At 38.1% G+C, this 25,964-nt stretch overlaps 4 protein-coding genes across 7 annotated transcripts in view; 1 reads left to right on the top strand and 3 right to left on the bottom strand.

Moving 5' to 3' along the window:
• Positions 1-577: 577 nt before the first annotated feature.
• Positions 578-5,415, top strand: LOC116002205 (ACT domain-containing protein ACR4-like). The gene is made up of 8 exons (XM_031242277.1): positions 578-933; positions 1,183-1,228; positions 1,411-1,525; positions 1,627-1,694; positions 2,802-3,398; positions 3,584-3,688; positions 3,787-3,819; positions 4,881-5,415. Exons 1-8 carry the CDS (start codon positions 860-862, stop codon positions 5,211-5,213), a joined length of 1,371 nt encoding a protein of 456 aa, XP_031098137.1. The 5' UTR covers positions 578-859; the 3' UTR covers positions 5,214-5,415.
• A 2,523-nt stretch (positions 5,416-7,938) lies between these two features.
• On the bottom strand, positions 7,939-11,196 carry LOC116002870 (photosynthetic NDH subunit of lumenal location 5, chloroplastic). Its single transcript, XM_031243054.1, has 7 exons — positions 11,035-11,196; positions 10,713-10,937; positions 9,964-10,114; positions 9,789-9,877; positions 8,700-8,754; positions 8,526-8,611; positions 7,939-8,303 (listed from the first exon to the last, which is right to left on the bottom strand). The coding sequence occupies exons 1-7, from the start codon at positions 11,056-11,058 to the stop codon at positions 8,151-8,153; spliced, it is 783 nt and encodes a 260-aa protein (XP_031098914.1). The 5' UTR covers positions 11,059-11,196; the 3' UTR covers positions 7,939-8,150.
• Positions 11,197-11,478: 282 nt separating this feature from the next.
• LOC116000853 (protein ESSENTIAL FOR POTEXVIRUS ACCUMULATION 1-like) lies at positions 11,479-18,792 on the bottom strand. Of its 2 annotated transcripts, none has more exons than XM_031240704.1 (11): positions 18,513-18,792; positions 17,954-18,013; positions 17,753-17,826; positions 16,529-17,383; positions 16,357-16,450; positions 16,002-16,148; positions 15,202-15,930; positions 13,013-15,022; positions 12,857-12,917; positions 12,374-12,525; positions 11,479-12,124 (listed from the first exon to the last, which is right to left on the bottom strand). In XM_031240704.1, exons 1-11 carry the CDS (start codon positions 18,586-18,588, stop codon positions 11,787-11,789), a joined length of 4,596 nt encoding a protein of 1,531 aa, XP_031096564.1. In that variant the 5' UTR covers positions 18,589-18,792; the 3' UTR covers positions 11,479-11,786. The 2 variants fall into 2 exon arrangements, with proteins under 2 accessions (XP_031096564.1, XP_031096565.1); XM_031240705.1 differs by having other exon boundaries at positions 17,954-18,004.
• An 804-nt stretch (positions 18,793-19,596) lies between these two features.
• Positions 19,597-25,964, bottom strand: part of LOC116000864 (protein ESSENTIAL FOR POTEXVIRUS ACCUMULATION 1-like) — a 9,269-nt gene continuing 2,901 nt past the window's right edge. Inside the window, exons 4-12 of one of the 3 annotated variants that reach the window (XM_031240723.1) lie at positions 24,567-25,421; positions 24,394-24,487; positions 24,075-24,218; positions 23,274-24,005; positions 21,123-23,113; positions 20,916-21,027; positions 20,760-20,832; positions 20,460-20,596; positions 19,597-20,245 (exon numbers count right to left, since the gene is read on the bottom strand). In XM_031240723.1, the coding sequence (XP_031096583.1) occupies positions 19,911-20,245; positions 20,460-20,596; positions 20,760-20,832; positions 20,916-21,027; positions 21,123-23,113; positions 23,274-24,005; positions 24,075-24,218; positions 24,394-24,487; positions 24,567-25,421 (4,473 nt within the window). In that variant the 3' untranslated portion in view covers positions 19,597-19,910. Of the gene's footprint in view, positions 20,246-20,459; positions 20,597-20,759; positions 20,833-20,915; positions 21,028-21,122; positions 23,114-23,273; positions 24,006-24,074; positions 24,219-24,393; positions 24,488-24,566; positions 25,422-25,964 lie in introns of those variants that run through there. The other 2 variants (XM_031240724.1, XM_031240725.1) reach the window with 2 other exon arrangements.

Raw genomic sequence — 25,964 nt, 5'->3', positions numbered from 1 at the left:
TAATTGTGTCAAGTAAATGAAAGTTAATAACATAATGATACAAAATTAAAAGATTAAGACTAAATATAGTATTCTCATTGGTAACTAAAATTGAAATTACTATAAAAAATCAAGTGACAACTAATTAGCAACTTTTTTTTTGAAAGGACTAATTAGCAACTTAAAAGATTACTTGCCAACAAAATATGAAATTGCCTGACCCCATAGCCCTACACTTCAGGCGGATGACCAGCTTAAAAGGTTACTAATTCAGTGAATTTACAAGTAATTAATGAATATAGGAAAGGAAAGGAAGAAAATTTGAAGTGAAATTTGCAAAACGAAATATAATTAAGAAAAAAAAGATTGATGATATGATGTTGCGTTTGTCTCCCGCACCACCCACGCCACTCAATTCTTGTCATTAGATTACCCTAACCCCAACAGTGAGACTGGTGTTTAAGAGCAAAAGGAGGGGAGAAGAGGTGGTGGGGATTGTTTGGCGCGGAGGGGCCCACAAGGCGAGAGCCATGAACAACGTGTGTAGTAGTAGTGGTGGCAGTATTCTTCCTCATGAATCTTGATAATTTGATCCTAAAAATCTCTTCTTTTTTTTTTTTTTTGGGTGTTAATGCTTAATGCCACTGTGGAATTTGTGTCCCTCCCAAAACTCTTGGTACAGCTCAAGAGCCAGTCTTTACACCTACTTGTTGTCCCCCACACCCTTTGTTTTCACCCCCTCCCTTCCTCTCCCTCCGCGGCTTTAACCAACACATACCCAACAAAACGGACCCCTTTTCCTTGCCAGTTACCATACACACACCTTAAGCAGAGCAGTCTTTAGAGGGGAAAGGGAGCAGAGATTTCATCACCCACAGCCATGGATTGTTGGTCCTCTTCTGTCACTGTTGATGATGAATTTGAGAAGCTTGTGCTCCGGATGAACCCACCAAGGTCCTTAATTTCGCGTTTCTTTCCAATTCCCATTCTTTCTTTTGTTGTGTTTTGTGTTTTTGCTCTCTGAATTCTGCTTAAATTTTGTGTCTTTTGAGATGGGTTGTTGTCTTTTACTGTTTTTTCTCTCTGAATTCTGCATAAATTTGGTTTCTTGGTGATGGATTGTTGTTATTTATTTATTTATTTAGTTATCATGTTGTTACTGGTGATATCTGTGTGCTGATTGAACGTTAATTTTGGGTTTAGGGTCACTGTTGATAACATATCAGACAAGAAAACAACTTTGATCAAGGTATGTCAATGTCTTATTCTGAATTTGATTGTATGGAGACATGAAGTGTTTCTGTGAAGGAAGCTTTCCATTGTCATGCTTGCTTGGCCTTTAAGTGCTGTGAATTGTGATCCATATGGCCTGGATTAACTGATTGAAGGAATTCTTGTGAACCAAATGCTTTACAAACATGAAATTTGCAGGTTGATAGTGCGAATAAGCGCGGTAGCTTGTTGGAGGTGGCTCAGGTTCTTACTGATTTGAACCTCATAGTTCGTCGGGCTTACATTTCTTCGGATGGAGGATGGTTTATGGATGGTGAATTATTGATTCTTGATGCTTTTTTGTCCAGGGTTTCTTTGTTTGATTCCCTTTTGCTCGCCCTGTTTTGATCTTCCTTTTGTGTATTTTTTTTGCAGTGTTTCATGTTACTGATCAGTATGGGAATAAGCTGACCGAAGATAACGTGGCAGAGCGCATTCAGCAGGTAAATCTGCAAAATTGAATGCATTGTAACGTAGCTCGAATTCACGATTATTTTCAAGTGATTTCTATATGCTGGAGAGTCTTCTTGAAATATACTGAAATGCATTTATGATTGAATATGAGATTCTTGTTTTGTTGGTGCACATGATTCTTGTCGCTACGTGTTAATTAGTGTCATCCAATTATTAGCGAGTTTCGTATGAAAACGGTTTCAGAAAACTCAAACGCCTAGGAAAATTTCTTCAAATTTGTTGCCCTTAATCTTATGACAAGGATAGTTCTATCCTCTCAATATGCTGCAGAGTCATCTTGAAATATTCTGAAATGCGGTTATGATTGAATATGAGAGTCTTGTTTTGTCGGTGCACATGATTCTTGTCGTTACGTGTTAATTAGTGTCATCCCATTATTAGCGAGTTTCGTATGAAAACGGCTTCAGAAAACACAAAGACCGAGGAAAATTTATTCAAATTTGTTGGCCGTAATCAATGACAAGGATAATTCTCTACTCTCAATATGCTGCAGAGTCATCTTGAAATATACTGAAATGCGTTTATGATTGAATATGAGATTCTTGTTTTGTCGGTGCACATGATTCTTGTCGTTACGTGTTAATTAGTGTCATTCAATTAATAGCGAGTTTTGTATGAAAACGGCTTCAAAAAACACAAACACCGAGGAAATTTTATTCAAATTTGTTGGCCTTAATCAATGACAAGGATAATTCTCTCCTCTCAATATGCTGCAGAGTCTATCTTGAAATATACTGAAATGCGTTTATGATTGAATATGAGATTCTTGTTTTGTCGGTGCACATGATTCTTGTCGTTACGTGTTAATTAGTGTCATCCAATTATTAGTGAGTTTCGTATGAAAACGGTTTCAGAAAACACAAACACTGAAAATTTCTTCAAATTTGTTGCCCTTAATCAATGACAATGATAATTCTATTTCCTTATTTGGTCAAAGACGAGAATCTGTGAATTCTCCTCAGTGACGCAATAAGCTAAACATCTATCCTGTTCCAATCCGATATCACGAGGAAATTTTATTCATTCATAATTTATTTATAAGCATTCACGAATGATGGAAAATTTTCATCTTGCAGTCGCTGGGACCAAGGAGCTATAGCTTTCGGTCATTGACAAGATCTGTTGGTGTTCAACCTGCAGTTATGCACACCACAATTGAATTGTCGGGAAGAGACCGGCAAGGCCTGCTTTCGGAGATCTTTGCTGTTCTCACCGACCACAAATGCAACGTTGTAGCTGCAGAAGTATGGACTCACAATTCAAGAATGGCCTCGGTTCTCTACATTACTGATGAACAAAACGGATTGGCAATAGATGATCCCGACAGGCTAACTAAAATTAAGCAGCTTTTATTGTACGTTCTCATGGGGGATCGAGACAGGACAGGTGCCAACACTGCAGTTAGCGTAGGGTCCACTCACAAAGAGAGGAGGCTGCATCAACTGATGTACGCTGACCGTGATTTCGATAAAGACGATACGGGCGGGATCCCGAGCCATCACTGTGAACCAGTTGTGACTGTGTACAATTGCGCGGAAAAAGGCTACACCGTCGTGAATTTGAGGTGCCCCGACAGGCCAAAGCTGCTTTTTGACACAGTGTGCACTCTAACCGATATGCAATATGTAGTTTACCATGGTACAATCATTGCTGAAGGGCCTGAGGCTTATCAGGTACGTTATAGTGACTTCACATCTCGTTCTTATGATATCTGCTGCATTATATTCATTCATCATTATAAGCAATAGAATTGCATTTTTCAAGTTCATCGTGGCCAGTATAGAAATTTCTGTTGATTTTAAAACAAAATATCGGCAAAATGCACTTATCGGATCTCAATATTTCTTGATTTTATTAGGAATACTACATTAGGCATATGGACGGGTGCCCGATCAGTTCTGAAGCCGAAAGGCAACGCTTAATTCATTGCTTGGAGGCGGCCATCAAGAGGCGAACTTCCTCGGTACGAAATCTGAACATAATTAATTCCGAGATTCCAAAACATCATATTGAGCAACTTTTTGTGTGTGTTTTTTTTTTTTTTTTTTTTTTCCTTTTCAGGGGATAAGGCTGGAGCTGTGTGGGGAAGACCGGGTTGGGCTTCTATCTGACGTAACGCGCATATTCAGAGAGAACGGGCTGTCAGTCTCCCGAGCTGAGGTGACAACGCGAGGCAAACAAGCTGTGAACGCGTTTTATGTGACTGATGCATCAGGATGCCCGGTTAAAAGTGAAACGATCGAGGCAGTGAGGAAAGAGATCGGGCAAACCATCCTCCGCGTGAAGGACGACATGTACGCCAACTCGCCACCGCCACAGCAGCAAACCGGTAGATTCTCTCTTGGGAATTTGTTCAAATCGAGGTCAGAAAAATTTCTCTACAACCTGGGACTCATAAAATCGTGCTCCTCCTCGGCTGTCTGCTAGGTAGCTTAGTGTTCTTCCTAGGCTGTAAATGCATTATTGCTCTTTGGTAGCATAGTTGGCTGGGAGCCATAGTCTTAGTTTCATCATCTCAGTACTCAAAGTCTGTAGTATTAAAGCTTAAGTGTACATCCCTTGTTCTCTCCTTCTGGAATTGTATATGCAGATTCATCGTTTTTCGACTAGTAGGAACATATTTGTTCAAGGTTCGAATGCATATTGGTGACAAGATACCGAACTTGATCAAGGTTCAAATGCATATCGGTAACAGAATACTGAACTTGATCAAAGTTCGAATGCATATCGGTAACAGGATACCGAACTTGATCAAGGTTCGAATGCCTACATTTCTGTTATAGGATACAGAACTTGATCAAGGTTCGAATGCATACATATCGGTAACAGAATACTGAACTTGGTCAAAGTTCGAATGCATATCGGTAACATGATACTGAACTTGATCAAGATTTGAATGCATATGTTTAAATGCATATCGATAGCATGATACTGGACTTAGTTCTCCAGACTTATGATCAATTTTTTACTTAAATCTATCATTGATTGAATGATTGCTAGGACAGCCATCATTTTCCTTGTATTAGTAAGTAGTATGGTCCAGACTTATGATCAATTTTTTACTTAAATCTATCATTGATTGAATGATTGCTAGGACAGCCATCATTTTCCTTGTATTAGTAAGTAGTATGGANGAGCTGTGTGGGGAAGACCGGGTTGGGCTTCTATCTGACGTAACGCGCATATTCAGAGAGAACGGGCTGTCAGTCTCCCGAGCTGAGGTGACAACGCGAGGCAAACAAGCTGTGAACGCGTTTTATGTGACTGATGCATCAGGATGCCCGGTTAAAAGTGAAACGATCGAGGCAGTGAGGAAAGAGATCGGGCAAACCATCCTCCGCGTGAAGGACGACATGTACGCCAACTCGCCACCGCCACAGCAGCAAACCGGTAGATTCTCTCTTGGGAATTTGTTCAAATCGAGGTCAGAAAAATTTCTCTACAACCTGGGACTCATAAAATCGTGCTCCTCCTCGGCTGTCTGCTAGGTAGCTTAGTGTTCTTCCTAGGCTGTAAATGCATTATTGCTCTTTGGTAGCATAGTTGGCTGGGAGCCATAGTCTTAGTTTCATCATCTCAGTACTCAAAGTCTGTAGTATTAAAGCTTAAGTGTACATCCCTTGTTCTCTCCTTCTGGAATTGTATATGCAGATTCATCGTTTTTCGACTAGTAGGAACATATTTGTTCAAGGTTCGAATGCATATTGGTGACAAGATACCGAACTTGATCAAGGTTCAAATGCATATCGGTAACAGAATACTGAACTTGATCAAAGTTCGAATGCATATCGGTAACAGGATACCGAACTTGATCAAGGTTCGAATGCCTACATTTCTGTTATAGGATACAGAACTTGATCAAGGTTCGAATGCATACATATCGGTAACAGAATACTGAACTTGGTCAAAGTTCGAATGCATATCGGTAACATGATACTGAACTTGATCAAGATTTGAATGCATATGTTTAAATGCATATCGATAGCATGATACTGGACTTAGTTCTCCAGACTTATGATCAATTTTTTACTTAAATCTATCATTGATTGAATGATTGCTAGGACAGCCATCATTTTCCTTGTATTAGTAAGTAGTATGGTCCAGACTTATGATCAATTTTTTACTTAAATCTATCATTGATTGAATGATTGCTAGGACAGCCATCATTTTCCTTGTATTAGTAAGTAGTATGGAGTGGCCAAAGACCTTGTAATCTAGTGGCACCCGATGTCCCAGTTTACACTCCCACATGGATGATGAGAGTGGGTTCGAGTCTCAGCGAATGCAACTAGCTGTGTATAGATACTATATTGTAACAAAGTCAGTAGTATTCAAAAAAAAAAAAAATAGTATAGAGTGCTTTTTGACTACTTCTAACCATATTTTATGGTGATAAAAAAATTAAAATTTTTTTGTAATGATTTTATTGCTGTATTATGAATATAAAATTCATGTTTTTTTAAAGAAAAGTATATAATGGTGAATAATAAGAATATCAACTACTATTAAAGAATAATAATAATATTTTTGTTAGTTATGTGAGTAGAAACATTATTTTATTTATAAAAATTTCACTACTCTCTCTGTTAAGCAACTTGCTCCTTAACGAACCAAACTCATTAAAAAAGGATGAACACAAAATTAGTTAGAGGCTTGTTTGGGTGGAATACAATCCGGCCAGCAATCCTAACCAAGCTTATTAGATTATTGGTTTGGTAATTATAAGGTTTCAAGTTTGACTTTTAGTCATAGCGGCCTTCTTAATTTGATCTGGTTAGCTATAAGCAATCTAAACTGATTTTTCTCCTTGTGATCATTTGTTACCTAGGGTCACAAGAAAGTTTACATCAATGCACACCCTCAATGAATAAATAAAAGAAAAAAAATAACCACATACAAAAGATAGAATAATACTATGCATACTCTCCATTTTTATTTTTGATTGATATAACATGTTCTTATTCATCTTTAAAAAAAGTGAGCTATAGTTTTTATTACTCTTTTTCTTCTATTAATAAAATTGTTGTGCATTGAGAGTCCATGTGTCACTTTTCTCAAAAGTACTCCATATTTTTTAAAGTTATAAACAACTTTATTTGTTTTATTTTATTTATCATGTTTACGACATTGAATACATAATAATCATATTAATTTTTTATTTTTTTTTATAATTCTCAAAATCATGGTTGGTGTATTTAATACGGAGTAGTATTTTTTTAAAATGTATAAATTTCATATGATAATATCACATTAAATATTTAAAAATTAAATCATAAATAATTGGAATTAAAATCTATTACCTAAATCAAACATATAAAATGAAGTTAGATACATAAAATAAGATTATATTGGATTTGGGATAAAGTGGTCAAAGCAACATCAATGAATCCGTTAAAGGAATGAATAAATTAAAGAAGGGGTTTGACGAGTGATTTATGGTGTAATTAATGTAAACACAGTTTTCATGATCATTTAAGACAGTTGGGAGATGTGTGTCCTGTAGTGACAAAATAAAATCTTATCTTAGAAATTTTGCTGAATTGATCAGAGAAAAAAATTACAACCTACTACCTAGATATAAATATTTGAAGGTTTAAAATTAGTCTTAACGGCAAAATTGATCAGAAAAAAAAAAATTGCAATTTATTGACTGGGTACAAATATCTGGAAGTTTAAAATTAGTATAATGTAAACTGATAAATATAAAATAATAATAGTAATAATAATATTCCGTAATTAATAAATAAAGACAGCCGCCAGTATTTATTGGGCTTTGACGGGGCCCACAACCTCATTCTATTTTACCAGACACAGCCAAGTCCGACATTGTCCTTCTCGCCTTGTCATGTGACCAAGATCCTCTCGTATCCTTCTCGATCCATGTGCGTATTCCTTCTTCTCCCACGTAAACTTATTTCTTTATCTAATTTTAATTTTATAATTCATCACTAACTACAAAGCGACGTGTGATGGAAATATAAATATATATTTTTCCAATGAGTTATCAGTTATCATCAATCAATTCTGGACTCAACGTGCAAAATTAAGAACCACGTCATGATCAATCAATATGGTGTACGGATGGTGGGACCGCATGGACCACCAACTAAAATGGTCTGTTTTAGAAATTCTCAACAATATGTGTGTCCAGAGTGCTATAATTGTTGGACCATGGGCAGGTTGAATTTCTATAATATTCTGACACTTCACCTGGAGTGGGCCTAAGTCTTGTCCAAATTTCATTCATTGGGCCCAGATACAACCCATACAAATTGTAGAATTCCAGTTCAAAGTTCAGACAAACCTGGAAATAGAGTTTCTACAAATATCATTCTTGGAATACAAAAGCCTTGAGATTTCCCACAACACTCTTGATGGGAACAGTAGTACTCTATAGTAACTAAAAGGACACAAAAAAGCCCTGCTTAGACAATTGGGAGTTCACCGCAATCACTGATGACAACCCTGTTCTTAGGACGATCACCCCTGTCTGTCTCTTGTGATTCAATTAGCTTCACCACATCCATGCCCTCAATAACTTGACCAAACACGACATGCCTGTTATCCAGCCATGGTGTCTGCACTCCACCAAAAACAAAATATGTAATCAAATATTCAAATTGCGACTCATGAGTTGGGTCTGAGTCTGGGTCTGTATGCAGCATTACCATCACGGAATGTGCATCGCAAAATAGACTTACTATATTAATTGGAATAGTTTAGAAATACAAAACAAGGCAATAAACATGTGTCCTCAAGTCCTGAGGTTAGATAGATGAATTGCAATCTTGTCCACATACCTTGACAGTGCATATGAAGAACTGGCTTCCATTTGTGTTGGGGCCTGCATTTGCCATGCTCACAACTCCAGGTCCAGCATGGACCACTGCATGAATTTGGTATTGTTAAAGAATAATGATTAGAGAACAATGCATGTGTGTGTGTGTGTACACGCACATAAATCTCAAACTTACACTTGAAGTTTTCATCTTTAAATGTACGACCATATATGCTCTTACCACCAGTTCCCTGCAACAGGAAGTTCAATGTTTGTAGCTTTAATTAAATTGTATAACAAATATCTGATACTGTCTTCACTGAAAGTTTTTTTTTTTTTTTTACAACTTTACTATGTAGAAAAATTCTACAATGCCGAAAATGCACCAGTGGCTTCTAGTGTAAAAAGAAAGTGGTGGTGGCTTTTTTGTGAACTATCATTCTATTTAAAAAATAGGTAACTACAGCTTTCTATTTATAGTAGTATGCACAATACCTATTTGGCATTGTAGAATTTGAACTTCTCTATGTATATTATATGGAAAACAATTGAAGATGATATGTCAGATAAGCTTAGAGATGTAGAAAGTAGCAATTAATAGACATTAGCATATAATACAGGCACAGACACCAGGAGACATTCAGAATTAATTGCTTCACATAGAGAAATTCAAATTCAAATGACATCCTGGATACATATAGCAGGTAGATCTATACCATCTATACTTGATCATACTTTACAATGAATATGAAACTATTCATTCCAAACACTTTTTAGCTTATCTAAGCTAAAAAATCATAACCCAGAGTTAACTATATCACTCGTAATCCATAATGATAAACTTTACAGGTATATGGTATACTAAGAAACCTAGATTCAGTTATAAATTATATTAGCATAAAAAAGGAACAAAATGAAACAAACAAATAGAATCAGGAAAGACATGCTTTCCTTGATCAAAACCATCCCCTTGAATCACGAAGTTCTTAAATCATAAACATTACCAAAGCAAACCCTTTATAAAGCAAATAGTTAGAAATAGTTAGAAATGATATTAGTGTCTTAAAAAATGAAACAAATAGCATTAGGCAAGACATTCATTTCCTTGATCATTGCCACCCCCTTGAATCATGAAGTCCTAAGCTTATAAAGGTCCTTGGTTCAAAGTTTTCAATTATATAAAATAGGAAGATTATGAGAGCTAGAAGCTGTTACAGATAATATTAGCATAAAAGAGAATAAAAGGACCAAAGGTAATCAACAAATAGCATTAGAAAGGACGTACATTCCCTTTGTCAAAGTCACCCCCTTGAATCATGAAGTCCTTAATAACACGATGGAAACTAGAGCCTTTGAAGCCAAAGCCTTTCTCTCCTATTTAGAAGATCACCCAAAAACAAGTTAAGAACTGCAATCCATTGACTATTAAAAGCAAGGATACAATAACAATAATAAACAACCTGTGCATAGAGCACGGAAATTCTCAGCTGTTTGTGGCACCTCATCTCCATACAATCCAATCACAATTCTCCCAACAGCCTTTCCCACAGGATTCCCAATGCTTATGTCAAAATAAACTTGGCTTGTCACTTTTGATTGTGGTTCAGCCACCTGGATAAATATAAATGGATAATAAGATTTTCAAACCATCTTGTGAATCATCAGTCACTGCTACCGGACAAACTCCACATAGAAGGCATAATTGCACATTCTTTTTCCAGATAACTTCTAATGTCATATTGGCAACAATCAGTAACTAGGTGTGGGTGCAACATAAATACTATAGCACTATGCATTAGGCTATAATTGTGTCTGAAAGCTCTGAAAAAAGGAGTAATAAATGCACAGCAATGAACAAAGCCAATAAAATTTATCTTCTATTCTTTGTTTGGTAAATCTCATGGGATTGAGGATTGAACCTGTGTATTAGTCAATGTTATCTTCTATTCGTCTATTCTAACTTCGAATATTGTTGATTTATTGACATAACTCTTTCCACGGTCACAACGAACAAAAAATAAAGGATGTACTAGTGTGTCCTATTGGAAAAACAAAAGGGAAGTATCTACTTCACAATCAGAGTCTCTTTATCATACATAAAGAAGCAATGAAAGCGAAGTCTCATTTCAAGAAATTACACGCGGAAGAAATTTTACCACATATTATCTTCATCTCGAAGGTTAAAATCCAAATAGTTAATAAATTTGACCTGAGCAGTTGCTTGAACGGGAGGAAGTGGACGGGCGGATTTAACTTGAACTGAGCAACTGGGAAATTTTTGGAGACGCAACGAGCCCGAGATGAAGGCCGATGAAGAGAAAGAAGATAGCGAAGAGGCCGAGTTGGATCTCGGAAGCTTCGAGAACGAGCACATAGAGCTTGAAACCTTGACTGGTGCGAGATTTCGCGGAACTGAGAGGGAGCCAGCGTTCGCCTGCAAGCAAGTAAAGATGTGTAAATTGGATGAAAATTCAAGAGAAGAAGAGTAAATGAAAATGTAATGTCAAGATTTCTCAAGGCTTTTGCTATACAAGTGCTGCAAACGGAAGCGCCATTGTTGCAAGAGATTTAGGGCTTTCTTCTTCTACAGGTGTATGAATGTTGTTGGAGAGGAGACGTGAAAGGACGAAGACGATAAGCGGCGGAGGAGTCAAGACGAGCAGAATAGTGTGGAATGTGGATATGAATTGACTATAATGGGTCGTGACTCGGGATTTCTAGAAAATGACAATTCTTCTTAGAAATATCGTTCCGAGTGAAAAATATCCAGAAAACATTTCTATCAAACCCAAAAAAAAGAAAAAAAAAAACACGCAAAATAGACAAATAGTAATTTGAATTTGAAATCTTTACAGCTATCTTAACGATCCTTTCACTTAAAATTACATCTAATTTTTCCTTCTAAAATTACCTCTGAATATTTTTACCATTTTATCAGAAAACGGAAGTATCTCTGAGATAGAATAATATGAAAATTAGAAAATAAAAATTAACATACATTTGATGTTATTAGAAGAATACAGACAGATTCATGCTACAAACATCCACTTTGTATAAGAACACTATTGATCACCGTCTGTACAAAATTCAATCTATACAAAGTTCTTTGGCGAACATGTAATGGACTTCAACTTAGAGTAAACTACATTCTACATAACTAAAAATGAAAATGAAAGAGGGTGATCAACCTGGGGAATAAAAATCTTTGCCGCGAAAATTTACACGAGACTCAACCTATATAGCCAGCCATTCCAGCCAAGGAAAAACAATGCTAAATAAATGTCTAGTCCTCTATGCGCTGTATCTCACCCATCATTATGCGATTGCTGGTGACCTTGAATCCAAGAAGAGCTGGGTCGATCTGTCTCCCTTTCTTCCCTTTCTTTTTGTTGCTTCGACCACCCTGGGCTGCATCTGATGACGACTCAGAAGCAGCTGTTGAAGAATGAACCTCCAGGGAGGCCTTCTTTGCAGTACTCTTAAGCATGTCACTGAATGATGTCTCTGTAACTTCTCCATCACCAAAAGATGCAGTTCGGCGAAAACTTGTGTCTTTTTTCCCAGTTGCACCAGCATCGGAGACTTGATTTAATGCATTAGCTCCTCCATCCCGTTTTTCCACTAGTAATGAGAATTAGGGGAAGGGGGTTAGTTTATTATTACAAGAGACCAGGCATTAATAGAGAGTACAGGAGAAAATATGTTGTCCCCTCGAGCATTAGTGCATTCTCCCAGAAAGGGGGGAAGAAAACACTATATACCAATGCCATTTTTAATCCTCTGGAAATTTCATTATAACTTTGGTATTGACTACTAGAATTACATGGCTATTCCTGTGAACAGTGCAACAGATAGGAATTAAAAAAATACCTTCACAAGCTACTACATTGGAAGGACTTCTCCCTCTGACAAGCCGATCAACGTTCATCTCAGATAAACCTTCTTGATTTGATAAAACTCGCAAAACAGGCGGACGTTTTAGCAAAATGTTTTCTGGACCTCTTGATGTAGCAGCAGATGTACTGTCAAATCATGTCCACGTTCCAAATTTAGTAATACAAACAACAAACATAACAGTGATCACATAAAGAGAAACCTAGTGCATACATATTTAGACCAAATGCTAAAACTCCAACTCTCAACTCACGACTCTACACGCATTTGCTCTTCATACAAAATGTTTCAAACTCTTGTGAACAAATTAGGCTCAAAGTACTGTCCTTGTCATAATTATCCATCAACCAAAAGGCAAAAAAGAATTGAAATGTAGATGACACAATGAAAACCGTAAATTAAGTATGCAATAAAAGGGAGACTAAAATGTACAAAAAAAAAAAAAAAAACTTGTATTACCGATCCTTATTTACATCCTCTACCGGGGCACCACCAGTACGAATGTCATCACTGTACAAGCCTGCATTTCCAAGTATTTTCAACAATAATTTAATAATAGTTTAATAATGCCAACAGTAATTTAATGTTCTAAGAAAGAAACAAACAGAAGATTACCTCCAGTGCTGAGCGAAGTATTCCTTCTCAGAACACTAACTGGGACTTCCCCTTGATCTATATTTGCCAAACTGGCCTTATCATTTATGCCAGAGAGGAATGGTTCTTCAACTAATGATCCAGAAAGAGAATTGAAGGAAAATTTTTCACTAGCAATCTCTAAATTAGAACTACTAGGCCCTACGAGAGATTGGCTTAGCCCCATTTCTTGATCAGACACAGAATTGAAGTTATAATTTACAGTATTAGTCCCAGAAGTATGTGCTGAAGCTAGACCCCTTTCATAGGAAGTTCCAACCAAATTTTCTGAACGGTGAATTGACTGCTGATCAGATTTCTGGTGAAGCAGTTCCATAAGCAAACGCCTTGAACTTTCATCATTTCCTCCTGCAGACATCCATAAACTTGAATCATCAGAACTCCTTTTCATCTCTGACTCCTTCATTTGCCTCTCACCAGTAAGATGCAATCGCTGAACATGGGATTCTATCCAATCAGTTGGTAACTGACCATTGCTTTCGGACCATTGGCCCTCCACTGAATCTGAATGAGAACCATGAAATGCATTGGGAACCAATGACTGATGGTGGTAGACACCAGAGAACCCACCTACATTACCACCAGAGTGCATTTGCACATTAGGGTCTTGAACATGTAAACCCTGTGCACGTGCCATTGTATTTACAACATCTAGATTAACTCCACCTCCAGGCAATGACATTGATCGCTCAAATGGATTTAACCCTGGATCATAACGCCCGCGTTGAGGCCTTCTATCTTGTAATGGAAGATTCCGCTCGAGGAGACCAATGTGATCTTCAGGAGAAAGTATCTGTTGCTTCTGAAAAAGATCTAATGGCCCAACTCCAGAGCTGGCACGGTGAGCACCAGGAGGATTTCTAAGAAACTGACCAGGTTCATTAATTGGCCAGAAAGGAGTTTGCCTGTCTTCCTCCATTTCCATCCGTTGCCTCCTCAACCCCATCGGTAACTGCCTACCATGCAGCTGTTCATGCTGAATGATCTGATGCTCCAATGGATGCATCTGTCCATGTTTTGCTCTGGATAAGAGCTCCAACAAATCATTTTGATGCTCTTGATGTGGCATTTGACCAAACCTTGCTTGAATAAGATGCTCAATGGAAGGGTCAGCTTGCCGTGTAGGCAGATGAGGGCGCTGTTGTAGCTCACTTAAAATTTTCTGCTTCAACAAAACCTGTTCAAGAGCGCTATTGGCTATCATAGCATCAACATGTGATTGCCCAGGATTGGAATCAAGCATTTGATTCCGCAATATTTGTTCAAGAAGCAGCTGCTCCCTCGCCTGAGATTGTTGCTGTTCTTTCAGGAGCATTTGCTGCTGATGGTACTGTTGTTGCTGCTGCAGTTGTTGAAATTGCAATTGTCTTTGCTGTTGTGCTTGAAGAGCAATGAACTGTTCCAGATCTTGCCCCATTTGACTGGCAAGATGTGGACTGTGTATTGAATTCTGAGTCCCCACTCTTTCCATCATTGCATCATTCATGTGGGCATTATGAGACATCAAACTATGTGGAGGAAGATGCTGTTGTTGGAGTTGTTGAGACAGCAGCTTATCAGCCAAATCATAGCAGTTTGACTCCTGGTCCATCCGTGACAAATGCCGAACATCCATAGCACCTTGATATGGATTTTGATCTGAGTGTACATTGCTTTTGTAAGCATCAGGCCTGGCCTCCATAGAAACAGTTGATTCACTCATTGTGCCAAATGAGGAATCCCTTCCAGAAATGGGGTTTACAAGTTGATCCTGACCAGCTCTACTATCATTCCTTGCAAAAGGGCCTTCAAGCTCAGACCATAGCAGACCAAATGGATGCAACTTATTATCTCTCTGAACTGCAATCCCATGCTCAGACAATTCATTTGGTATTGATGAACCATTTATAATACTTGAAGGATCACTGGTGGTCCCTGATGTTCTGCCAATAGGATTACCACCACTTCCAGGCCTTCCTGGGAAAACAATTTCTGCAGAACTAATGACAGTATTAAAACTGAACAAAGAAATTATGTAACCAAGAAAGTATATAAAGCCAAATGGGCAAAGGATTCAACAAAAACATAAGGAGAGCAAAATCATAATTGTTCTGATTGCCTTAATCAAAATAAATAAAAGAGTACAATGTCAAGATTCAAGAGTAACAAACCTTCATCTTGAGCATAAAAATCATTGAAGTTATTGCCCCTGGAAAATGATTTTTTTGACTGAAGAAATTCATGATCAGATACTTTTGACTGAATATGCGGGGAATAAGGACCAGAGAAATCCGATGGTTGCCAGATCAAGCCATCACGAGCAGCTGAAGAACCAATTACAGTAGATGCAGAATCATGTATATCAGCTATCAATGCACCCTCTGGTGTTGCAGGTTGTTCTAATTTAGAACTTGGATCAGAGACACCACCATAACCATCTCTAACTCTTAAGTGGGGCATAACATCACCCAGTTCTTCAAAAGGTGAATCTTCAGGGGCATCTACCAAACGAACTGGCAAATCTGATCCAAAAAATCCTTGTTCGAACCAAGAAATGATGTCAACACCAAGAAATGGGCCCTGGATCTCTCCTTGAGGATCACAATAGAACATACTTAACTCCTCAGGTGGAATGCCCCTCTTTAATTGGTTTTCAATAGTGTTGCGTCCCAGGTATTGTGCTGAAGATGGCATACCAATAAGGGAATTTGAATCATTAGAAAGCTTAGAACCAATGCCATCAGAAGCAGTTGTTTTGGCACGATGAGAAGGAATGAGTTCAGAAGCCTCAAATTGAGTCCCAATATCTACCGATCTGTTTATATACTCATCTCTTATCAAGGTTGACAAAATATCATCTCCAGCAACAACTTCAGGAACTCTGTTTTTTCCTTCTATCTCTGGATAAGACATCACCATTAGAAGTATTTAAACTAACAAATCTTCAAGGGAGTGTTATTTTGGTACTTACCGTGCAAATTTGTCTCAATAGCGTTGTTGTCAACAGCTGATTCGTGAATATCTTTTGATAAGTTAGGAATGATATCCACCTTCTTTTCCATTGTACCTGTAGAGAGGGGTGACACTTTTCCATTGGAAGGTTCCATGTCTTCAATTTCTGGAAGAAATACTCTCAAAACTTAGATTGATAACGAGTGAGAGTGAGGATACAATTCGTGAAGGCAACATCATAATCTCTTATCTTTCCTCTATATATATATATATATATATATATATATATATATATATGATTTTCATTTCGAGAGAGGATATAAAAATAAGTACTAGAAACCATACGTGAAATATTTGGAATAAAAAATAATTACCAGTAATGTTATCAGTTGATCTGCCCTTCCTATAAGAATTATATAAAGCCCCACTACTCGTGATTTTTCCAGTGCATATATCATTAAGAATGGCCTGCACGATTGAACAATGCATTAGACAATAACAAAAATATGGCAACAAAAAAATTAGCAATGCACAAATTTAGTTCACCTCCTCATCAGCATCAGGAACAACCAAAGATAAGGGTTCAATGACAGTTTCTAGTGTGATTGGAGGTGCTTCTTCCATATTCTCATAAACATTAGCAAAAGAAGAGTCAATCCTCTGCTTGCGATAAATATCAAGCAGTTTACCCCTTGGATAGCAAAAGGTATTGGCAGCAGTGACTGGTTTTCCAAGAACACTTTTATCACTCTCAGATAGTGCAGCACCAATTCCACCACTTGACGGTCTTTGAATAGACGTGCTAGATCTCCCACGCCCTATGACAAACCCCACATATGAACCTTCAGCACGTCCTTTCTCAATCCCAAATCCAGGAGCAGTACGATATGAACCAGGGACAGCAGTAGTTCCCTCCAGCCTGTGGCGTGGTCGCCACTTATCACGGGCATCTGGGTCCCGCTCTGAAACAGAGCGGCTAGCAACGAAAGTTTGAGTGTCACTATTAGCATCTTCCTTCTCAGTGTCAATCTTTTTCTCTGTGCGAGCTTCCTTCTCTTTTTCTTCAGGACCCCACCTAGAAGACCACTTGCTATCACGCCTTGCATCAAGACCTGCATTGCGATTACCACCATCATGCCACCTGTCAGAAGTAGGCAAAGCTCTGTTTTCAGTTGTTTCTTTGGCAGAAGCATTCTCAACAGCACGGCGATCTGGTTTCCTACGATCCCTTCTAGCAAGTGAACCAGTTTCCCTCTCTTCCTCACGCCAACGACGACTCTCAGTCTCTGCTGTGGTCCTCCTCCAATCCTTTTTATCCTCAGGAGCATCTGTACGCCAGGCCTCCTTCTGACTTGAATCTGCAGAACTTCCGAGGGACAATGAACTAGGAGTACGCATGTCCTATGGGAAAAAAAGGTATGGAGTGAACAAATATACATTGAAAAATCTAGACATGAAAATGAAGTTTACTGATCAGGAGAGACCTTTCCTGTTTTACCTATAGCTTGCATATGCATTCAAAGAATCATATATTTCCTAACTTCAATGCACCTAAATCTAAAGTTGTAACAAGAAATATTATCTAGAGCATTATTTGTACTCATTTCAACCTATATACAACTTGCACATTAAAAGTTTTTCTTTTTCATAAATTTTAATTGAGAAAAATATTTGCAAATAAGAACCTACCATGCATGCCTTATTAAAGGGCATAAAAGAACAAAGAAACAAGGGAAAGGCCTTTTATCAAAGTAAATGTCAACAACTTACTGTCTTAGTGTCAATTGGTTTAGCATAAAGCCACTGTGGAGACAATGGAATGCTGCTATCATGCACTGCTTGATCTATGGCAATTCCAAAAAAGCATCATTAGTAAAGAATAGTAAGTACATAGTAACTCAGCCATAAATGTATTCTAATACTATCACGAAATAATCCAGTACTAGAAAAAAAAAATGCACAAAAAATTACCCTTAGACAAATCAAGCACTCCTCCTGTGAAGGACTTGTCCTCGTCGCTACCTGCAGAAGCTTTCATAAAAACCATCACAATTCACACATGGAAAACTAAAATACTACTCCGTAATAAAGAGCAAATTATCTACAACTGAATAATCCGAATCAACCAAATCCAAAGCCCAGAGATATCAGATTATAAAAAAGGGACATATTACTAACTTCGGATACAAGAAGTAATGCTACTTCAATGAATTAAGAAATGCAATATACTCAAATAAATCGAAGTAGCAAAATTTGAAACCAATCTTCGGAAGGGCTAGAGACACTGATGTTACATCCTTTACCTATACCTTCCCCCCTTTTCCAATCCAACTGAGTAAATCGCATAAAACCTAATAATCAGCAAGCATATGATTCAAACCCGTAAAATCACGCCGGTGTCAATCGGCCACACCACTCGAAGTTGCAACACTCTCAAAGCCAATAAACCCTAGCATCACTCCAATCCTACCAAATCAAATCTAGATATACACCAAACTCAGGAAACATTGAAAATTCAATTAATGAGCACCTTTCGGAATCCAAGTCTGATCGGAGGACCTTGACGAGAGGAGGTCGTCGGGGAGATCGAGCTTTCCTTCAGCCATCGGGTATTGGATGTGAATTCGACAGAGAGTTAAATATCAGCGGTTACCGATAGAAGCACAGAGGTTGAGACAGAGAGAAAGCAGAAGAGAATGGCGGAAGAGAGTTTTAGGGTTCACAAAATCTATGAACAGCAGCAGTTACAGAGAGGAGAACGAGCAGAAAAATGGTAAGGAGTGTTTGGATAGTCACAACAGCCAAATCAATTATCGGAAACTTGCACTCACACGCGCTCAATCATATTGCGCAATATTAAATTTTTGTAATTTATTTTTTATTATATCTAATTTAATTGTCTTTAGAGAAAAAGTTGAATAGATTTTTGAATTTTTTATGAAAAAAAAAAGTAATTATATTAACAAATTTAAAAAATAAAAATTAAAAATTAATCATTATGTTTGAACCCATAAGTCGTTAAGTATTGTAAATTTTCTCGTCTAAATGTCAATTAAAGTATTGTAAAACCTCGTCTAAATGTCAATTAATCGCCATCTAGGCGCTAGGCTGGTCAACCGTCTAGCGTATCACCTTAAATGGTGGTCTAGACGGCTGGCCAAGCAGCCACCTAGGCAAATGACTAATCGCCTAGGCCTCCTAAACCGCTGACTAGACCTTCTAAGCACTGCCTAATCGACCGATTAACTATTGTTCTTTTTTAATATTAGTTTGTGCGAAATAACCTTAAATTGTACAAAATCTAGATATTTTTAAGGTAATATTTAATATTTTAGTATTAAGTATTAAAGTATTATATAGTTTATAATTATTAATGTTTAACAAATTAAAAATACTTAAACAAAATAAAAAATTAAACCAAACGCTCACAAATGGAAAGTCACATGTTCGAACCCTAATGATAAATAATGATCATATGATACATTGTAATAGAGTTAATAGTACTCCAAAAAAAGTACAAGTTGAAATAAGATAATTTAAAATGTATTATTAATATTAATATAATTTGTTAGTGATGGACTACACATAATTAAAGGGAAAGGTACACATACTAATTGACCTGAACTGCAAAATTTTTCAAATAAAAATCAACTATTAACTTTGAATCTTTGATGGTGGAAATCTCTACTACCATCCATGATGTGTATTGATCAGTGTACAAAACTCGATCTATACAAAGCTCTCTGGAAAACATCTAATGGACTTTTAAGTTTTACCTAGAGTAAACTATAGGCCTACACCTAAACGATCACCACACACTTCACTGACTGAAATGAAAAAGGGTGATCAACATTTTGAATAAAGAACATTTCTGCCGAGAAAATTTACAAGAGACTCAACCTATACAGCCAGCCAAGAAAAAACACACCTAGTCCTCTATGCGCTGTATCTCACCCATCATTATGCGATTGCTTGTAACCTTGAATCCAAGAAGAGCTGGGTCAATCTGTCTCCCTTTCTTTCCTTTCTTTTTGTTGCGTCGAGCACCCTGGGCTGCATCAAATGACTCAGAAGCAGCTGTTGAGGAATGAACCTCCTGGGGGGGCTTCTTTGCATTACTCTTAAGCATGTCACTGAAGGATGTCTCTGTAACTTCAGCATCACCACAAGAAGCAGTTCGGCGGAAACCCACTTCTTTTTTCCCAGTGGCAAAAGTATCAGAGACTTGATTTGCAGCATTACCTCCTCCATCCCGTTTTTCCACTAATAAAGAGAATTAGGACAAGAGGGATTAGTAAATTATTATATAAATGGAGTGCGTACAGTAAAAAAAATTTATTGCCCCTTCAAACACGAGGGCAATCCTCCAAAAGGAAAAACAAATCACTATATAACAATGCCTTTTTCATACTCTGGAAATTTCATTATAACTTCCTGTCAGCCAAGTTCCCATGCAACAGATAGGAATAGAAAATACCTTCACTAGAAAGACTTCTCCCTCTGACATTGTCAATGTTCAGCTCAGACAAACCTTCTTGATTCGATAAAACCCGCATAACAGGCGGACGTTTTAGCAAAATGTTTTCTGGACATCTTGATGTAGCAGCAGATGCACTGTCAACACAATGTTCAATTTTTGTTTTTTTTTTTAAATGAACTACAGATAGCATGAGATAGACACTAAATTATGTATTAAAGAGAACCCTAAACTATGTATTAAAGAGAACCCTAAACTATGTATGTGTTAAAGAAGAGCAAAGCACAAAACTTATATTACCGATCCTTTTTAACATCTTCTGCCATGGCACCACCAGTACTATTGTCATCACTGTACATGCCTGCATTTCCAACTATTTTCAACGGTAACTTATTGACAGCATAATATAGTCAACATTAATGTAATGGTCACAGAAACAAAGAAACAGAAGATTACCTCCAGTGTCAAGTGAAGTATTCCTTCTCAGAACACTAACCGGGACTTCCCCTTGATCTATAGCTGCCGAACCAGCTAGCTTAACCTGACCTCGAGTCTCTAATTGAGAGCCCTGCACAGAGCAACCCCCGAGTTAGCATTCTTCTTGTACCTTACAGATCTAATCCACTAGTAAATTCCAAATGCAGTGGACTAAGCAAAATGTACCTTGTTGATATCATTTATGCCAGAGAGGAAAGGTTCTTCAATTAATGATCCAGAATGAGATCTAAAGGAAAAATTTTCAGCAGTATTAAGACCAGCAATCTCTTCTGCAAGAAAGCTTTTTGGTTGCACACCTGAATTAGAGCTACAAGGCCCAACAACGAGGGATTGGCTTAGCCCCATTTCTTGATCAGACACAGCATTGAAGGAATAATTTACATTATTGGTCCCAGAAATGTGTGCTGAAGCTAGACCTCTTTCATAGGAGGTTCCAACAAAATTTTCTGGACGGTGTGTTGACAATTGATCAGATTTCTGGTGAAGCAGTTCCATAAGCAAACGCCTTGAACTTTCATCATTTCCTCCCGCAGACATCCATAAACTTGAATCATCAGAACTCCTTTTCATCTCTGACTCCTTCATTTGCCTCTCACCAGTAAGATGCAATCGCTGAATGTGGGATTCTATCCAATCAGTTGGCATCTGACCATTGCTTTCAGACCATTGGCCCTCCATTGAATCTGAGTGGGAACCATGAAATGCATTGGGAACCAATGACCGATGGTAGGCACCAGAAGAGAACCCACCCATGTTACCACCAGAATGCATTTGCACATTAGGGTCCTGAACATGTAAACCCTGTGCACGTGCCATTGTATTTACAACATCCATATTAACTCCACCACCACCTCCTCCAGGCAACGTCATTGATCGCTCAAATGGATTTAACCCTGGATCATAAAACCCACGCTGAGGTCTTCTATCCTGTAATGCAAGATTCCGCTCGAGGAGACCAATGTGATCTTCAGGAGACAGTATCTGTTGCTTTTGAAAAAGATCTAATGGGCCAAGTCCAGAGCTGGTTCGATGAGCAACACCAGGATTTCTATGAAACTGACCAGTTTCATTAATTGGCCAAAAAGAAGTTTGCCTGTCTTCCTCCATTTCCAACCGTTGCCTCAACCCCATAGGCATCTGCCTACCATGCAGCTGTTCGTGCTGAATGATCTGATGCTCCAATGGATGCATCGGTCCATGCTTTGCTCTGGATAAGAGCTCCAACAAATCATTTCGATGCTCTGGATGTTGCATTTGACCAAACCTTGCTTGAATAAGATGCTCAATGGAAGGGTCAGCTTGCCTTGTAGGCAGCTGGGGGAGTTGTAGCTCACTTAAAATTTTCTGCTTCATGAAAGCCTGTTCACGAGCGCTATTGGCTATCATAGCATCAACATGTGATTGACCATGGTTGGAATCAAGCATTTGATTCCGCAATATTTGTTCAAGAAGCAGCTGCTCTCTAGCCTGAGTTTGCTGCTGTTCTTTTAGAAGCATTTGCTGCTGATGGTACTGTTGTTGCTGCTGCAGTTGTTGAAATTGCAGTTGCCTTTGCTGTTGGGCTTGAAGAGCAATGAACTGTTCCAGATCTTGCCCCATTTGGCCAGCAAGATGTGGACTGTGTATTGAATTCTGAGTCCCCACTCTTTCCATCATTGCATCATTCATGTGGACATTATGAGGAGACATCAGATTATGTGGCTGAAGATGCTGCTGTTGGAGCTGTTGAGACAGCAGCTTATCAGCCAAATCATAGTGGTTTGACTCTTGGTCCATCCGTGACAAATGTCGAGCATCCATGGCACTTTGATACATGTTTGGGTCAGACAGTACATTCTTTTTGTAAATATCAGGCCTTGCCTCCACAGCAACAGTTGATTCATTCATTGTGCCAAATGGGGAAACCCTTCCAGCAATGGGGTTTACACGCTGATCCTGACCAGCTCTACTACCATTCCTTGCAAAAGGGCCTTCAAGCTCAGACCATAGCAGACCAAATGGATGCAAGTTATTATCCCTCTGAACTGCCATTCCATGCTCAGACATTTCACTAGGAATTGAAGAACCATTTATAATACTTGAAGGATCATTACTGGTCCTTGAAGCTTTGCCAATAGGATTACCACTACTTCCAGGCCTCCCTGGGAAAACAATTTCTGCACAAGAAAGTACTGTGAATATTAAGTCTGACTGAAGAATTTATCTAAGCAAATAAATAAACTCTAATGACCAAAGGATTCAAGGAAAATAGGACGTTTCTGACTGTTATTAAAAAAAAAAAAAAAAGTTGAGTGTCAAGACTTGAGAGTAACAAACCTTCATCTTGGGCAACAAAATCATTGAAGTCATCACCCTTGGAAAATGATTTTTCTGGCTGAAGAAATTCATGATTAGTTAATTTTGACTGAATATGGTGGGCATAAGGACCATCAAAATCCGATGGTTGCCACATCAAGCCATCACGGGTAGTTGAAGAATCAACAACAGAAACAGACATAGAATCCTGTATATCAGCTACCAATGCTCCCTCAGATGTTGCAGGTTGCTCTAATTTAGAACTTGGATCAGGGACACCACCATAAGAATGTCCAACTCTTAAGTGTGGCATAACATCACCCAATTCTTCAAAAGGTGAATCTTCTGGGGCATCTACCAAGCGAACTGGCAAATCTGTTCCAAAAAATCCTTGTTCGAACCAAGAGATTATGTCAACGCCAAGAAATGGGCCCTGTATCTCACCTTGAGGATCACGATAGAACATACTTAACTCCTCAGGTGGAACGCCCCTCGTTAATTGGTTTTCATTAGTGTTACTTCCCAGGTATTGCGCAGAAGATGGCATGCCAAAAAGGGAATTTGAATCATTAGAAAGCTTAGAACTGATGTCAGAAGCAGCAGTTGATTTGGCACGATAGGAAGGAGTGAGTTCAGAATCCTCAAATTGAGACCTGCTAATATCTATTGATCTGCTTTTATACTCATCTCTTATCAAGGTTGATATAATATCATCTCCAGCAACATCAGGAACTCTGTTTTTGGCTTCTATTCCTGTATAAGACATCTCCATAAGTATTTAAACTAACAAATCTTCAAGGAAGTGTTTTGGTTGTTACTTACCATGCAAATTTGTATCAACACTGTAGTCAACAGCCAATTCTCGAATATCTTTTGATACATTAGGAATGATATCTGCCATCTTTTCCTTTGTATCAGTAGGCAGGGCTGACACTTTGCCATTGGAAGATTCCATTTCTTCAATTTCTGGAAGAAATATTCACAAAAACTCATATTGTTAAGGAATGAGTGAGGATAAAATGGGTGATGGAGACACTGTAATCTTTTATGTTCCTTATATACTTTCAAAATTTTCTCTTTCAAGAAAAGAGGACGGATCTTTAGAATACAACGAGAAAAATTAAGAAATATAAATAAATACCTGCAATGTTATCAGTTGATCTTCCCTTTTTATAACAATTATATAATGCCCCACTACTTGTGATTTTTCCAGTCCACATATCATTCAGAATGGCCTACGAGATTGAACCATTCTATTAGACAACAATAAAATATGGCAATGAAATTAAATTAGCAATGAATACCACAGTTCACCTCCTCTTCATGATCAGGAACAACAAAAGATAACGGCTCAATGACAGTTTCTTGTGTGATGGGAGGTGCTTCTTCCATTTTCTCATAAACGTTACCAAAAGAAGAGTCAATCCTTTGCCAGCGATATATATCAAGCAGTTTTCCCCTCGGATAGCTAAAGGTATTGGCTGCAATGAATGGTTTTCCAAGAACACTCTTATCATTCTCAGACAGTGCAGCACCAATTGCACCACCTGATGATCTTTGAATAGACATGCTAGATCTCCCACGCCCTATGACAAACCCCACATATGAACCCTCTGCACGTCCTCTCTCAACCCCAAATCCAGGAGCAGCACGATATGAACCAGGGACTGCAGTAGTTCCCTCCAGCCTGTGGCGTGGTCGCCACTTATCACGGGCATCTGGGTCCCGCTCTGGAACAGCACGGCTAGCAACGAAAGTTTGAGTGTCACTATTAGCATCCTCCTTCTCAGTGTCAACCTTTTTCTCTGTCCGAGCTTCCTTCTCTTTTTCTTCGGGACCCCATCTAGAAGACCACTTGCTATCACGCCTTGCTTCAAGACCTGCATTGCGATTACCACCATCATGCCATCTGTCAGTAGTAGGCAAAGCTCTATTTTCAGTTGTTTCTTTGGCAGAAACATTCTCAACAGCACGACGATCTTGTTTCCTACGATCCCTTCGGGCAAGCAAACCAGTTTCCCTCTCTTCCTCACGCCAACGACGACTGTCATTCTCTGTTGTAGTCCTTCTCCAATCTTTTTTATCCTCAGGTGCATCTGTACGCCAGGCCTCCTTCTGACTTGGATCAGCAGAACTTCCAAGGGACAATGAACTTGGTGTACGCATTTCCTATGGAACCAAAAGGTATCGAGTGAATAAATATATACTGAAAAATCCATACATAAAAAGAAGGTTTGCAGAGGAAAGAACTAAGATAAACTAAATAAATAAACATATAGAACAACTTTCCTGTCTTATCTTTAGCTGGCATAAACATTCACAGAATAAGATATTCCCTAACTTCAAAGCATCTAAATCTAAAGCAGTAACAAGTACATTACCTAGAGCATTATTTGCACTTATATCAAACTGCACCTTTCCCCATTCAAAATTTTTCTTTTTCCAATTTTAAACTGAGGAAATAACACCATAGAGGATCTCAAGTACTCACAAATAACACTGTGTGGTGGATCTATCTCCCAATAAACGTTGAAATCCTACGAATAGCAACTTGGAATTGTCTTACCAAAAAACATTCTTTAAAAATAAAAGCAAGTAGACCTAATATAGAACTGTAGACTATTAAACTCCCATCCACCCAATTAATATATATATATATATATATATATATATATATATATATATATATATATATATATATATATATATATA

The sequence above is a fragment of the Ipomoea triloba genome, chromosome 13 (genome assembly GCF_003576645.1).
Source record: "Ipomoea triloba cultivar NCNSP0323 chromosome 13, ASM357664v1".
NCBI lineage: Eukaryota > Viridiplantae > Streptophyta > Magnoliopsida > Solanales > Convolvulaceae > Ipomoea > Ipomoea triloba.
Note: the sequence above shows the minus strand (reverse complement) of the source record. Positions and strands in the feature narration are given on the sequence as shown.